Raw genomic sequence first — 13,912 nt, forward strand, 5'->3', positions numbered from 1 at the left:
AGGAGGGACATGGGGGACACCAGGATGGACACGGGGACAGTAAACGTGGGGACAGGAGCCATTCACCAGCCGCACCGAGCCCTTGGATGGAGCTGAGGGACACCAGGAGGGACATGGGGACACCAGGATGGACATGGGGACAGTAAACGTGGGGACAGGAGCTGTTCACCAGCTGAACCGAGACCTTGGATGGAGCTGAGGGACAGCAGGAGGGACCTGGGGACAGCGGCCAGGGGGACAGGGACAGCAGGACAGCAGCCATGGGGATGTCATCCATGGGGACAGCATCAGTGGGGACAGCAGCCATGGGCACATCATCCATGGGGGCAGCAGCCATGGGGATGGGGACAGTAGCCATGGGGGCATCAGCCATGGCGGCATGACCCATGGTGACATCATCCACAGTGGCGTCATCCATGGTGACATCATCCATGGTGGAATAATCCAGGGTGACATCCCCAGGGATTGTGGCATCTCAGGGGGATGGGGACCTCCCACATGGTGACATCATCCAAGCTGACACCATCCATGGTGGAATCTCCAGGGATGCTGTCCCCAGGACGTCCCTGGGATTCCATGGACAATGTCCCCAGGCCGGGATGTCCCTGGGATTCCATGGACAATGTCCCCAGGATGTCCCTGGGATTCCATGGACAATGTCCCCAGGCCGGGACGTCCCTGGGATTCCATGGACAATGTCCCCAGGCTGGGATGTCCCTGGGATTCCCTGGACAATGTCCCCAGGCCAGGACGTCCCTGGGATTCCATGGACAATGTCCCCAGGCCAGGACGTCCCTGGGATTCCATGGACAATGTCCCCAGGCCAGGACGTCCCTGGGATTCCATGGACAATGTCCCCAGGCCGGGATGTCCCTGGGATTCCATGGACAATGTCCCCAGGCCAGGATGTCCCTGGGATTCCATGGACAATGTCCCCAGGCCGGGATGTCCCTGGGATTCCATGGACAATGTCCCCAGGACGTCCCTGGGATTCCATGGACAATGTCCCCAGGACGTCCCTGGGATTCCCTGGACAATGTCCCCATGCTGGGATGTCCCTGGGATTCCATGGACAATGTCCCCAGGATGTCCCTGGGATTCTATGGACAATGTCCCCAGGCCGGGATGTCCCTGGGATTCCATGGACAATGTCCCCAGGCCGGGACATCCCTGGGATTCTATGGACAATGTCCCCAGGCCGGGATGTCCCTGGGATTCCATGGACAATGTCCCCAGGATGTCCCTGGGATTCTATGGACAATGTCCCCAGGCCGGGATGTCCCTGGGATTCCCTGGACAATGTCCCCATGCTGGGATGTCCCTGGGATTCCCTGGACAATGTCCCCATGCTGGGATGTCCCTGGGATTCCATGGACAATGTCCCCAGGCCGGGACATCCCTGGGATTCCATGGACAATGTCCCCAGGCCGGGATGTCCCTGGGATTCCATGGACAATGTCCCCAGGCCAGGACGTCCCTGGGATTCCATGGACAATGTCCCCAGGATGTCCCTGGGATTCCATGGACAATGTCCCCAGGCCGGGATGTCCCTGGGATTCCCTGGACAATGTCCCCAGGATGTCCCTGGGATTCCATGGACAATGTCCCCAGGCCGGGACGTCCCTGGGATTCCATGGACAATGTCCCCATGCCGGGATGTCCCTGGGATTCCATGGACAATGTCCCCAGGCCGGGATGTCCCTGGAATCACAGGAGAACCCCGGGACGGTTTTCCCAGCGTCAGGAATTCCTCTTTCCCTCAGGAATTTCCCCTCCCCGGGCTCCCAATTCCCAAAGCTCTCCCCAGGCTCCGCGCTGGGATCTCCGTGGGGAGCGCCCGGGACTCACCGGTGCCACCCGCGGCTCCTCGGTCCCCCCGGTCCCCCTTGTCCCCCTTGGGGCCGCGCTCGCCTGCGAAGAGAGGAGACGGAATCCTGGGGGTGCACTGACCCCCCACAGAAATCCACAGGAATTCCCAGGAATCCCCAGAAATTCCAGAAATTCCAGAAATTCCAGAAATCCCCAGAAATCCACAGAAATTCCCAGAAATTCCAGAAATTCACAGAAATCCCTGGAAATCCCCAGAAATTCACAGAAATTCACAGAAACCCCTGGAAATTCACAGGAATCCCTAGAAATTCCCAGAAATTCCCAGAAATCCCTAGAAATTCAGAGAAATCCCCAGAAATCCCCATCCCTCTTTGATACCCCTGGACCCCCAGAAATTCCCAGAAATTCCCAGAAATCCCCAGAAATTCCCAGAAATTCCCATCCCTCTTTATGCTCCTGGACCCCCATAAATTCCCAAAAATCCCCAGGAATTCCCATAAATCCCCAGGAATTCCCATAAATCCCCAGGAATTCCCATCCCTCTTTGATGCCCCTGGACCTCCAGAAATCCTCAGGAATTCCCAGAAATTCCCATCCCTCTGTGACCCCCCCCCGGACCCCATAAATCCCGCCAAACCCCCATCACTCCCAATATCCCATTTCCCATCCCTACTCCCAAAAATGGCAAATCCCAAAAATCCTCTGGGAAGGCGCCTGCGGCGGAGGGAAGACAAAGGCCCGGAGCTCCTGGAATTCCTGACTGCAGATCCCAAAAAGGGCAGCAAACCCCGGGATTTGGGGATGAAATTCCCCCCGTGGAGGTGGAAAAGCCCCTTTGGGGCTAAAAACGCCTCATTTGGGGCCAGGGGTGGGGATTCCCAAATCCCTGAGGGAGCACCAGGAAATCATGGAATGGTATCCATGGGAAATGCCAGGGGGTCAGGAGCAGCTGGATAAACATTCCTGCCTGTTTGATATCCCGGGAATGATTCCATATCCCAGCCATGGTTTGATATCCTGGGAATGATTCCATATCCCAGGAATGATTCCATATCCCGGGAATGATTCCATATCCCAATCATGGTTCAATATCCCGGGAATTATTCCATATCCCAGCAATGATTCCATATTTCTCTCATGGTTCTATATCCCAGGAATGATTCCATATCCCAGGAATGATTCCATATCCCATTCATGGTTCAATATCCCGGGAATGATTCCATATCCCAGGAATGATTCCATGTCCCGGGAATGATTCCATGTCCCGGGAATGATTCCATATCCCAGTCATGGTTTGATATCCCGGGAATTATTCAGTATCCTAATAATGGTTTAATATCCCGGGAATGATTCAATATCCCAGCAATGATTCCATATCTCTCTCATGGTTCTGTATCCCAGGAATGATTCCATATCCCAGGAATGGTTCAATATCCCATTCATGGTTCAATATCCCAAGAATGATTCCATATCCCAGCCATGGTTCGATATCCCGGGAATGATTCCATATCCCAATCAGGATTTTATATCCTGGGAATGATTCCATATCCCAATCATGGTTCAATATCCTGGGAATGATTCCATATCCCGGGAATGATTCCATATCCCAATCATGGTTTGATATCCCGGGAATGATTCCATATCCCGGGAATTATTCAGTACCGAAATCATGGTTTAATATCCCAGGAATGATTCCATATCCCAATCATGGCTTAATATCCCAGGAATTATTCAGTATGCCCATCATGGTTTAATATCCCGGGAATTATTCAGTATCTCAATCATGGTTTAATATCCCGGGAATGATTCCATATCCCGATCATGATTCCATATCCCGGGAATGATTCCATATCTCTGTCATGGTTCTGTATTCCAGGAATGATTCCATATCCCAATCATGGCTTAATATCCCAGGAATTATTCAGTATTCCCATCATGGTTTAATATCCCAGGAATGATTGCATACCCCAGTATTGGTTTAATATCCTGGGAATGATTCCATATCCCGGGAATGATTCCATACCCCAATCATGGTTTGATATCCCGGGAATTATTCCATATCCTGGGAATTATTCAGTACCAAAATCATGGTTTAATATCCTGGGAATGACTCCATATCCCAATCATGGTTCCATATCCTGGGAATGATTCCATAACCCAATCATGGTTTAATATCCTGGGAATTATTCCATACCCCAATCATGGTTTAATATCCTGGGAATGATTCAATATCCCAGGAATTATTCAGTACCAAAATCATGGTTTAATATCCTGGGCATTATTCAATATCCCAGTCATGGTTTAATATCCTGGGAATGATTCCATATCCCGGGAATTATTCAGTATCGAAATCATGGTTTAATGTCCCGGGCATTACTCAATATCCCAGTCATGGTTTGATATCCCGGGAATGATTCCATATCCCGGGAATGATTCCATATCCCAATCATGGTTTGATATCCCAGGAATGATTCCATATCCCGGGAATGATTCCATATCCCAATCATGGTTCGATATCCCGGGAATGATTCCATATCCCGGGAATGATTCCATATCCCAATCATGGTTTGATATCCCGGGAATGATTCCATATCCCGGGAATGATTCCATATCCCAGTCATGGTTTGATATCCCGGGAATGATTCCATATCCCGGGAATGATTCCATATCCCAGTCATGGTTCAACATCCCGTTAATCACCTCACTAACGAGCTCGGACATTCCTTGGCTCTCCCGGCGCCTCCTCCTCCCTCATTCCCAGCTTTTCCAGGCCCTGATTTGCCGATCCCGGCTTGGCCAAGCCTGGCCCGATCCCAAGGAAAGGCTCGGGGATGCTCCAGGAACAACAAACAACACCCGAAAACCCGGGAGAAAGGAAAACACGGGATGGGAAACGATCCCAAAAAGGCCGAGCCGGGCAGGAAATTCCCGCCCTTTCCCTGGGAGAGCGGGATTGCTCCCGCGGGCTGCGTGGGACGGGGGAAAGGGATGGAGCTGATGGGATCCAGATGGAAAATCCCGGGAACGGGGCCAGGGATGCGGCTCCCGCCTCGGGATGGGGTCGGGATCCTGGAGCGGCCCCGGCTCCTCACATCCAGAAATCCCCAGGGATTGGGAAGAGACAGGGCCGGGATCGGGGGGTTCGTCCCCAAAATGGGGTGGGGGAGAGGGTGGAGTGGTGCCGGGAATTCCGGGATCAAGGGTGCGCAGGATCCATCCCGAGGGATTTTTATGGAATTCGGGACTCCCTGTGAAGCCCCTGGATCCTGAAATTCCTTCTCAGGGAGGAATCAGGATGGGGCTGGATCCAACGCCAGGCTGGGAGAGCAGCTGGGAATGTGCAGCTGGATCAGGGGAGGATCCAGGGAATCCTTGGAGCCGCTTCCCCATCCCAAAGGGGCTCCAGGAGAGCTGGGATTGGGGCAAGGGCTGGAGGGGCAGGAGCCAGGGAATGGCTTCCAGTGGGAAAGGGGAGCTTGGGATGCTGGGATCCTGGGAAGGGATTCCTGGCTGGGCTGGGATTCCCAGAGAATCCCTGGGAGCGTCCCAGGATGGATTTGGATCACCCTGGGATCGTGGGAAGTGTCCCTGGGATGGGATTGAAGGTCCATGGATCCCATCCCAAATAATTCCAGGATTCTGGGATCAAGGACACTCAGGATCCATCCCAAGGGATTTTTATGGAATTCAGGGATGGAAAAGGGAAGGGAGACCCTTCCTGGAGTCCCCAGTTCCCAGTGAATTCCCAAAATTCCTTGTGAAGGAGGAGTCGGGATGGGGCTGGATCCAACCCCAGCCTGGGAGAGCTGGGAATGGAGGGAATTCCTTGGGAAAGGGGAGCTTGGGGTGGGATCTTGGGAAGGGATTCCTGGCCGGGCTGGGATTCCCAGAGAATCCCTGGATCCCTGGCAGTGTCCAGGGAAAGGCTGGATCACCCTGGGATCGTGGAATGTGGAGGAGGATTCCCATCCTGAAATCCCAAATCCCCAACTTGTCCCGGTTTCCGTGGCCGCCCCGAGAGCAGCAGCAGCGGGAGCCCAGGAATCCCGGGAATCCCGGGATGGGTTGGGTGGGAAGGGACCCTCAATCCCATCCCATTCCAGCCCCGGCACCTCCCGCTATTCCCAGGCTGCTCCAGCCTTTCCTGGGACATTCCTGGGGATCCAGGGGCAGCCGCAGCTTCTCCGTTTCCCTCTTTTCCCCCTTTTCCCATCTCTCCTCTCTTCCCTGGAATTCTCTGGTGGGAATAACTCAGCGACTGCAGCTCCTGAGGAGTTCGGGCTGGGGAAGATCCCAAAAATGGGATCCAATTCCCGGAGGGAGCCTCGGGGCTGGGACAGAGCCCGGGAATTTGGGAGAGGCTTCTCCTGCTCCATCCTGCCCGGCGCCTTCCCCCAGACACCCCCAGAGCATTCCAGGCCCTTCTCCCATCTTTTTCTTTTTGTTTTTTTGGGATTGGGCACAGAATGCAGGCCCAGGCACAGTGACAGAGACCCTCAGCTCCTCCCACGGATCTGCAGGGATGGGTGGATCCCAAAATCCCGGGAAAAGCCTCAGGAGAATCCACCGATCCCACCTTTCCGGGTGGAATCAGGTTCTGCCTCCAGGAACATTCCCAAAAAACTCCACCCTGGGGATGTTCCCGAAGGAATCTTCTCTTTTCCCCCTGAATTTATCCCCGAATTCCGATCCCAGGTTGGAATTTTCCTGCTCTTTCCTCCTGAGCGTATTCCCTGCGCGACCTTTTCCATGGAAAAGTGGGGGGGGATGGATCTGTCCTCACATCCCAGGATAATTTTTCCCATTTGGAAATGAGGAAAAAAATTCCCCACTGGGGTCATTTTGAGGAAAAACCCATCGAAAACGGGAAAATACCAGCGAGGAAAAGGACTTGGGAATCTGCTGTTCCTCTGCCAGGCCGGAGCCCCTCCGGGAGAGGTTTGAACCTGGAAATTTCCACGAGGAGGCTCCTCCACACCTAAAACCCCATCCCAGGATTCCTGGGATGCGATTCCCGAGGAACCGAGGGCTCCTGTGCTCGGCAGGGAGTCCTTGGAGAAGGGTCCAGCAGGAATCTGGGATTTAAGGCAAAGCCTGGCTCTGGATCCGTGCCCGGGCCCGGGTCTGTTTCCCGTAAATTCCAGAGAATTCCATGAAACTGCCCGGGCGCTGCCAGAGGGGCTGGAATTCCGTTGGAAAAGGGGTGGGATGAACCCCTGGATCCGACATTCCCGATCTCCGGGGTGGGGGGGACACATTGGAGCGGGGACAGCAGGGATCCCTGGGATGGGGATGGGATCCGGGAATGGCTTTGGGGTTTTCATGGAATTGCCGAGGTTGGAAAAGCCCTGAGAGACCATGGAGAGCAGAGGTGGAGCTGCCATTCCCAAGGGATCCGGATCCGTGGGAATGTGGCTCATGGAGATGCGGACTGGGGTGGGAATGGTTGGGCTCCGAGAACTTTTCCAGCCCCAACAATTCCAGGATTCCCCGGCGAGCAGATCCAGCATCGGGGCCGGCAAATCCCAACCCAACCAGCCGGGGATTTTTGGGATCATTTTCTGGATTTAAGGGGCTCTTGACAAGAGCCAGTGAGGAAACCCCGACATTCCTGGTGCTCCAGGGATGTATCCAGGGGTTTTCCAACCTCCTGGAGCAACCTGGGGTACTGGAAGATGTGGAAGGGCGTGGAATTCAAGGATCTTTAAGGTTCCTTCCCTCCCAATCCCAATCCCAATCCCAATCCCAATCCCAATCCCAATCCTAGTCCCAGTCCCAATCCCAATCTCAATCCCAGTCCCAATCCCAATTCCAATCCCAATCCCAATCCCAATCTCAATCCCAGTCCCAATCCCAATCCCAATCCCAGTCCCAATCCCAATCCCAATCCCAATCCCAATCCCAATCCCAGTCCCAGTCCCAATCCCAATCCCAGTCCCAATCCCAGTCCCAATCCCAATCCCAATCCCAATCCCAATCCCAATTCCAATCCCAATCCCAATCTCAATCCCAATCCTGATCCCAAACACCTCCAGGTTTCTATTCCCTACAATCCCCAGCTCTTCCTGGGATGTTTTCCCTTCCAGCCTCCCCAGCAGGAATTCTGAGGCACAAAGAGCATTTTTTGGGGTTTTCAATCCTGCACAAAGGGCATTTTTGGGGGTTTTTTGGTTGCAGCTGGGAATTTCCCATCCCAGGTGTCCGGGGGCAGCCGTGTCCCGCTAAATCCCGACTCCCTACTCCCACAGCTTTCCTGGGAAGATGGGAAACCGCAGCCAGCCGGGAACAGCCCAGGAAACACCAGGAGATCATTCCCAAATCCCTGCCAGAGCCCCGTGGAGCGGGAGGACATCCCAAATCCATCCATTTTGTTGGGATTCCCGTTCCTCCAGGAGGTCCGGGCGGTTCCCGAGCCAGCGGATCCCCCGGCCCCCCTCATCCCGGGATCTCCGGAGCCCGTGTGATCCCGGATTCCCGCCGGGATCCGCCTCCCTACCTTTGAGCCCCCGCGTTCCCGCGGGGCCGCGCGGGCCCAGCTCCCCCTGGTCCCCCTTCAGCCCCCGCGGGCCGGGCGGGCCCCGCTCCCCGGGGAGGCCTGGAATGAGGAGCAGGGACACAAAATGAGGCGGCTCCAGCAGAATTCCACAACCCCGATGCACCTGGGAACGCCGGGAGAGCCCGGAGAGTCCGTCCCGTGCTGGGGAGGGATCAAAGTTTGACAAGGAAGGGTCACAGATGTGGGAGCTCGGCAGAAAGATTTGTGAATGTGGAGTCTGATGAAGGAATAGAGATGGAAGCAAGTTTTGATGTAGAGGAAAAGAATTGCTGAGCCAGTCTGACTGGATAACCAAGGAGGCAAAGGGTGTGTGAGTTACAAGGGGTTTTATGGCTTAGAGCAAAGGATAAACCCACCCCAAACAAGGAGATGATTTTACCAAGCTGAAAGAGAGCACAGGCAAAGAAGTAAAAAAAAGGTCTCAGAGTTTTCCATGCAAGAAAACTGAGAAACAACTTCTGGCTTAAACTGCAATGCGCTGACTTTTAGTGATTGGAGAACAGTGACATGAATATGGTAATTACAGCAGTTATGATAGGCTATAGATAATAGTTAAGGTGTAGATTGGTTCTACTGTGTGAAGATGCTCTGCAAAGAAAAGTCTAGAATGCAATGTGACCAAAAGAAAAGAATAGAATGCATTTGTAACCAAAAGAAAAGTATAGAATGCAGTGTAACCAAAAGGAAAGTATAGAATTCAATGTAACCAAAAGAAAATAATATAATGCAGTGTAACCAAAAGAAAAGTATAGAATGCAATGTAAACAAAAGAAAAGTCCAGAATGCAATGTAACCAATCCCAGGTTTTATCCCTCATCCTGCAGAGGCTCAAATCCCAAAAGCTGAAAATAATCAGGAGCCAAAACAATGGGAACAAGGAATTTGAATAGAAAAATAATGGGGCGGGGGGGGGAAATGCCTGGGGGCCTGCATCTCTCATTTCGGCTCTTACAGCCCCATCCTTCTCTCTGGGATCCAGGATGGATTTACCCGGGTGCTAAGGAATTCCTGAGCATCCTTAGGCTGGGATGGAGCCGGCCTAGATTGGGCTCCAAAGCTGGGGATCAAGGAAGGAGAAGCAGGATCTGTCCTGAGGAGTTGGGATGTGTCCCCCCGAGCCCCAGGTCTCCAGGATCCACGCTGTCCAAGGGGCTGGAGGTTTGCTGGAGAAGGAGGGGGATGGAACCCCCTGGTGTGGGCATTCCCTGCCTCCAGGAGGTGGGAATTGGGCTGGAGTTTGGGAATTCCTTCATGGGGGACACATCTGAACCTTGGAGGTGACCTCCATCCGTGTTGGACCTGGACCTGGACATGGATCTGCTCCTGGACCTGGACTTGGACATGGACATGGACCTGAACCTGGACCTGGATCTGCTCCTGGACCTGGACCTGGACCTGGACCTGGATCTGGATCTGCTCCTGGACCTGGACCTGGACATGGACCTGGACCTGGACCTGGATCTGCTCCTGGTCCTGGACCTGGATCTGCTCCTGGACCTGGATCTGCTCCTGGACCTGGACATGGACATGGACCTGGACCTGGACCTGGTTCTGGATCTGCTCCTGGACCTGGACCTGGTCCTGCTCCTGGACCTGGTTCTGGATCTGCTCCTGATCCTGGTCCTGGACCCAGATCTGGATCTGGTCCTGGTCCTGGACCCGAGCATGGACCCAGATCTGGTCCTGGCTCTGGAACTGGATTTTGACCTGGACCTGGATCTGGTCCTGGATCTGGATCTGCTCCTGATCTTGGACCTGGACCTGGACCTGGATCCAGCTGTGAATCTGGTCCTGGGCTTGATCCTGGTCCTGAAACTGGACCTGGATCTGGGTCTGCATCTGGACTTGGATCTGGACCTGGATCCAGTTGTGGATCTGATCCTGGACCTGATCCTGGTCCTGAATGTGGGTCTGGACCTGGATCTGGGTCTGGATCTGAAATCTAAACTTGGTCCTGGACCTGGATCTGCATCTGGTCCTGGCCCCCAGCTTGGTCCTGGACCTGGATCCAGGTCTGGCTCCGGGCTGGAGGGAGGGACCCTGTGCTGGAGACGGGATCTGCTGGGACCTTGGGATGGTCCCACGGGATCGATCCAGGTGGGGCTCAGCCCAAGCCTGAGCCGGGCTCGGGTCCAAAGCTCCGCCAGGGTTTAAGCCCGGCTCTGTCCGTGTGGAGGGAGCCCTTCCTGGGCCGGGCTTTTCCAAACTGAGCCCCGATTTTCCTCCGGTTTACGAGGAAAAAAATCCTCCAGGAGGAATTCCAGCCCCAGCTCCAGCAGCGGGGATTATCCCCAGCTCCAATCTTTCCCTGCTGTGTCCATCCCCAGGAGGGATCAAGGCCTGGATTTCTGCAGGGTGGGGGCAGGAGGGTGGATTTTCCATGGAAAAGGGAATTTTCCTTAGGAAAGGGGATTTTCCAGGGATACACCTGAACCCAACCTTCTCAGATCCAAAGGGTGGTGCCTGCATCCCAAAAATCTCCAGGAAAAGACCTAAAAATCGTGGCTCTTCCTGAAGGTGAACCCTCCTGGGATTGCTTTGTTTTTCTGTTTGAACAAGAAAAAAAAAATGGGGGAAAAAAAAACTGAGGAAAACAGCCAATATAATTCTGAGGGTTGTTACACCCAAGAAAAACAGCCACGAATCCGTCAGTGCCAGAAATTCCAGCTGGAGGGAGAAGGAACACGGGCAGCTGGAGGGCCTGGCCGAGGGAGATCGGATTTCCAGGCTGGCTCTGCCTCCATGGGCTGGGCCGGGGAGGGAGCGATCCCAAAATCCCAGGGTTTGAGCCCAAAGCAGCCCCAGCAAGGTCGTGGTGCCTCGGAATCCTTGGAGCAGAGGATTCCAGGCATGGATCTGGAGCTGGGGCTGGAGCTGGAGCTGGGTCTGGATCTGGGTCTGGATCTGGGTCTGGGTCTGGGTCTGGATGTGGATGTGAATCTGGGTCTGGATGAGGATTTGGGTCTGGGTCTGGGTCTGGGTCTGGGTCTGGGTCTGGATGTGGATGTGGATCTGGGTCTGGACCTGGGTCTGGATGAGGATTTGGGTCTGGACCTAGACCTGGATCTGGGTCTAGATCTCATTACGGGTCTGGGTCTGGGTCTAGGTCTGGATTTGGGTCTGGGTCCGGATCTGGATCTGGGTCTGGATCTGGGTCTGGATCTGGGTCTGAGTCTGGATCTGGGTCTGGATCTGGGTCTGGATCTGGGTCTGGGTCTGGATCTGGGTCTGGATCTGGATCTGGGTCTGGGTCTGGGTCTGGATCTGGGTCTGGGTGTGGATGTGGATGTGGGTCTGGACCTAGACCTGGATCTGGGTCTAGATCTCATTATGGGTCTGGGTCTCGGTCTGGGTCTGGACCTAGACCTGGATCTGGGTCTGGGTCTGGGTCTGGATTTGGGTCCGAGTCTGGGTCTGGGTCTGGGTCTGGGTCTGGGTCCGGATCTGGATCTGGGTCTGGGTCTGGGTTTGGGTCTGGGTCTGGATTTGGGTCTGGGTTTGGGTCTGGGTCTGAGTCTGGATCTGGATCTGGATCTGGATCTGGGTCTGGGTCCGGGTCTGGGTCTGGGTCTGGGTCTGGATTTGGGTCTGGGTCTGGGTCCGGACCTGGACCTGGACCTGCCTCTGACATGCAGAGTCCTGTGAGGTGAGTTTGGAGCAGGGGATAACAGGGATTGGTCTGGACCTGGTCCTGGACCTTGACCTGGACCTGAATCTGGAGCTGATCCTGAATCTGGTCCTGGTCCTGGATCTGGACTTGGTGTTGAATCTGGATGTGGATCCAGATCTGAACTGGGACCTGAATCTGGTCCTGGAGCTGGTGCTGGACCTTGACCAGGCCTTGGACATTGAACTGGACACGGATCGGGGTCAACATCTGGGCCTGGACCTGGATCTGGATCTGGACCTGGACCTGGACTTGGACCTGGATCTGGACCTGGATCTGGACCTGAACCTGGACCTGGACCCGAACTTTGACCTGGATATGAGTCCAAAGCTGGATCTGGATCTGGATCTGGATCTGGATCTGGATCTGGATCTGGATCTGGTCCTGGGCCTTGACCTGGATCTGGATCCACATCTGGGCCTGGACTTGGACCTGGACCTGGATCTGGACCCAAACTTTGACCTGGATATGAGTCCAAAGCTGGATCTGGATCTGGACCTGGATGTGGATGCAGGCCTGGCTCTGCTCCTGGCCCTGGGGCTCCATGCTGCGGGATCCCAGCGGATCCCTGCTCCCGGCAGGATGGATCCCGTCACCTCCACGGGACAAAGCTGTCCCCAGGGGGATCCTGCCCCCGGCTCCGCGCCATTCCCAGCCCTTGGAAGCTGAGCCGGCATTCCCAGGTTTCCTTCAGATCAGAAACAGCTGGAGCCAAGCCTTCCTCAGGGTGGGAATGTCCTCTGGTGGCTTCCCATGGAATTCCTCCCCAAAACAATGGAATTAAGAACAGGGGGTGGGAAAATTGGCATTACTGGCATTGGAAAAAAAAAATTCTGGAAAAATTCCAGAGCCAAGCCCCCTCTGTCGGGTTCCTGGGATCTGCCAGATCCAGGGATCCAGCAGCAATTCCAGCCCTGGTGCCTGGGAAGGCTCTGTCTGGGAATGGGGTGGCCAATTCCTGCTCCAGCCTGGCTGGGACACCCTGGAAATCTGGGAATATCAGCATGGATTTCCTGGAGATCCTGGGACACCCTGGAAATCTGGGAATATCAGCATGGATTTCCCGGAGCCGGGCGGGCCAGGAGGCTTTTCCCACCCTGGATGGGTGCTCCATGAGGCGGGAGAGCAGATCCATCCCCGTGTCCCTCGGGAGCTGGGACATCCCAAGGGAAGGGTGGGGAAGCACGGGGGTTGTCCCGCTGGGTTTGGATTTGGATTCCCATTTCAGGATGGGATCTGGGAGGGGTTTCATGGACACCGGGAATGTTTTCCTTACCTCGGAGCCCGGGCAGGCCGGGCAGGCCGGGCTCTCCCTCCATCCCTTCCGTGCCTCGGTCTCCTTTGGGTCCCGGCGGCCCTGGAACACAACGGGAGGGCGGGAATCACATCCCGGAGCTGGGAATGAGCAGCGGGAGATCCAGGAGATCCAGGATCACATCCTGGGGTTGGGAATGAGCAGCGGGAGCTCCGGGAGATCCAGGATCACATCCCGGAGCTGGGAATGAGCAGCGGGAGCTCCGGGAGATCCAGGATCACATCCCGGAGCTGGGAATGAGCAGTGGGAGCTCCAGGAGCTCCAGGATCACATCCCGGGGTTGGGAATGAGCAGCAGGAGCTCCAGGAGATCCAGGATCACATCCCGGGGTTGGGAATGTGCTCCAGGAGATCCAGGGGATCCAGGATCACATCCCGGAGCTGGGAATGAGCAGCAGGAGCTCCAGGGAATCCAGGATCACATCCCGGAGCTGGGAATGTGCTCCAGGAGATCCAGGAGCTCCAGGATCACATCCCAGAGTCGGGAATGAGCAGCAGGAGCTCCAGGGAATCCAGGATCACATCCGGGAGCTGGGAATGAGCAG

At 55.1% G+C, this 13,912-nt stretch overlaps 1 protein-coding gene across 1 annotated transcript in view; it reads right to left on the reverse strand.

Moving 5' to 3' along the window:
- Positions 1 to 13,912, reverse strand: part of SCARA5 (scavenger receptor class A member 5) — a 36,945-nt gene that overhangs the window by 4,066 nt on the left and 18,967 nt on the right. Inside the window, exons 5-7 of the mRNA XM_077176434.1 lie at positions 13,330 to 13,410; positions 8,327 to 8,425; positions 1,849 to 1,911 (exon numbers count right to left, since the gene is read on the reverse strand). Coding sequence (XP_077032549.1) covers positions 1,849 to 1,911; positions 8,327 to 8,425; positions 13,330 to 13,410 — 243 coding nt within the window. The remainder of the gene's footprint in view (positions 1 to 1,848; positions 1,912 to 8,326; positions 8,426 to 13,329; positions 13,411 to 13,912) is intronic.

This window comes from Agelaius phoeniceus, chromosome 3 (assembly GCF_051311805.1).
Source record: "Agelaius phoeniceus isolate bAgePho1 chromosome 3, bAgePho1.hap1, whole genome shotgun sequence".
NCBI lineage: Eukaryota > Metazoa > Chordata > Aves > Passeriformes > Icteridae > Agelaius > Agelaius phoeniceus.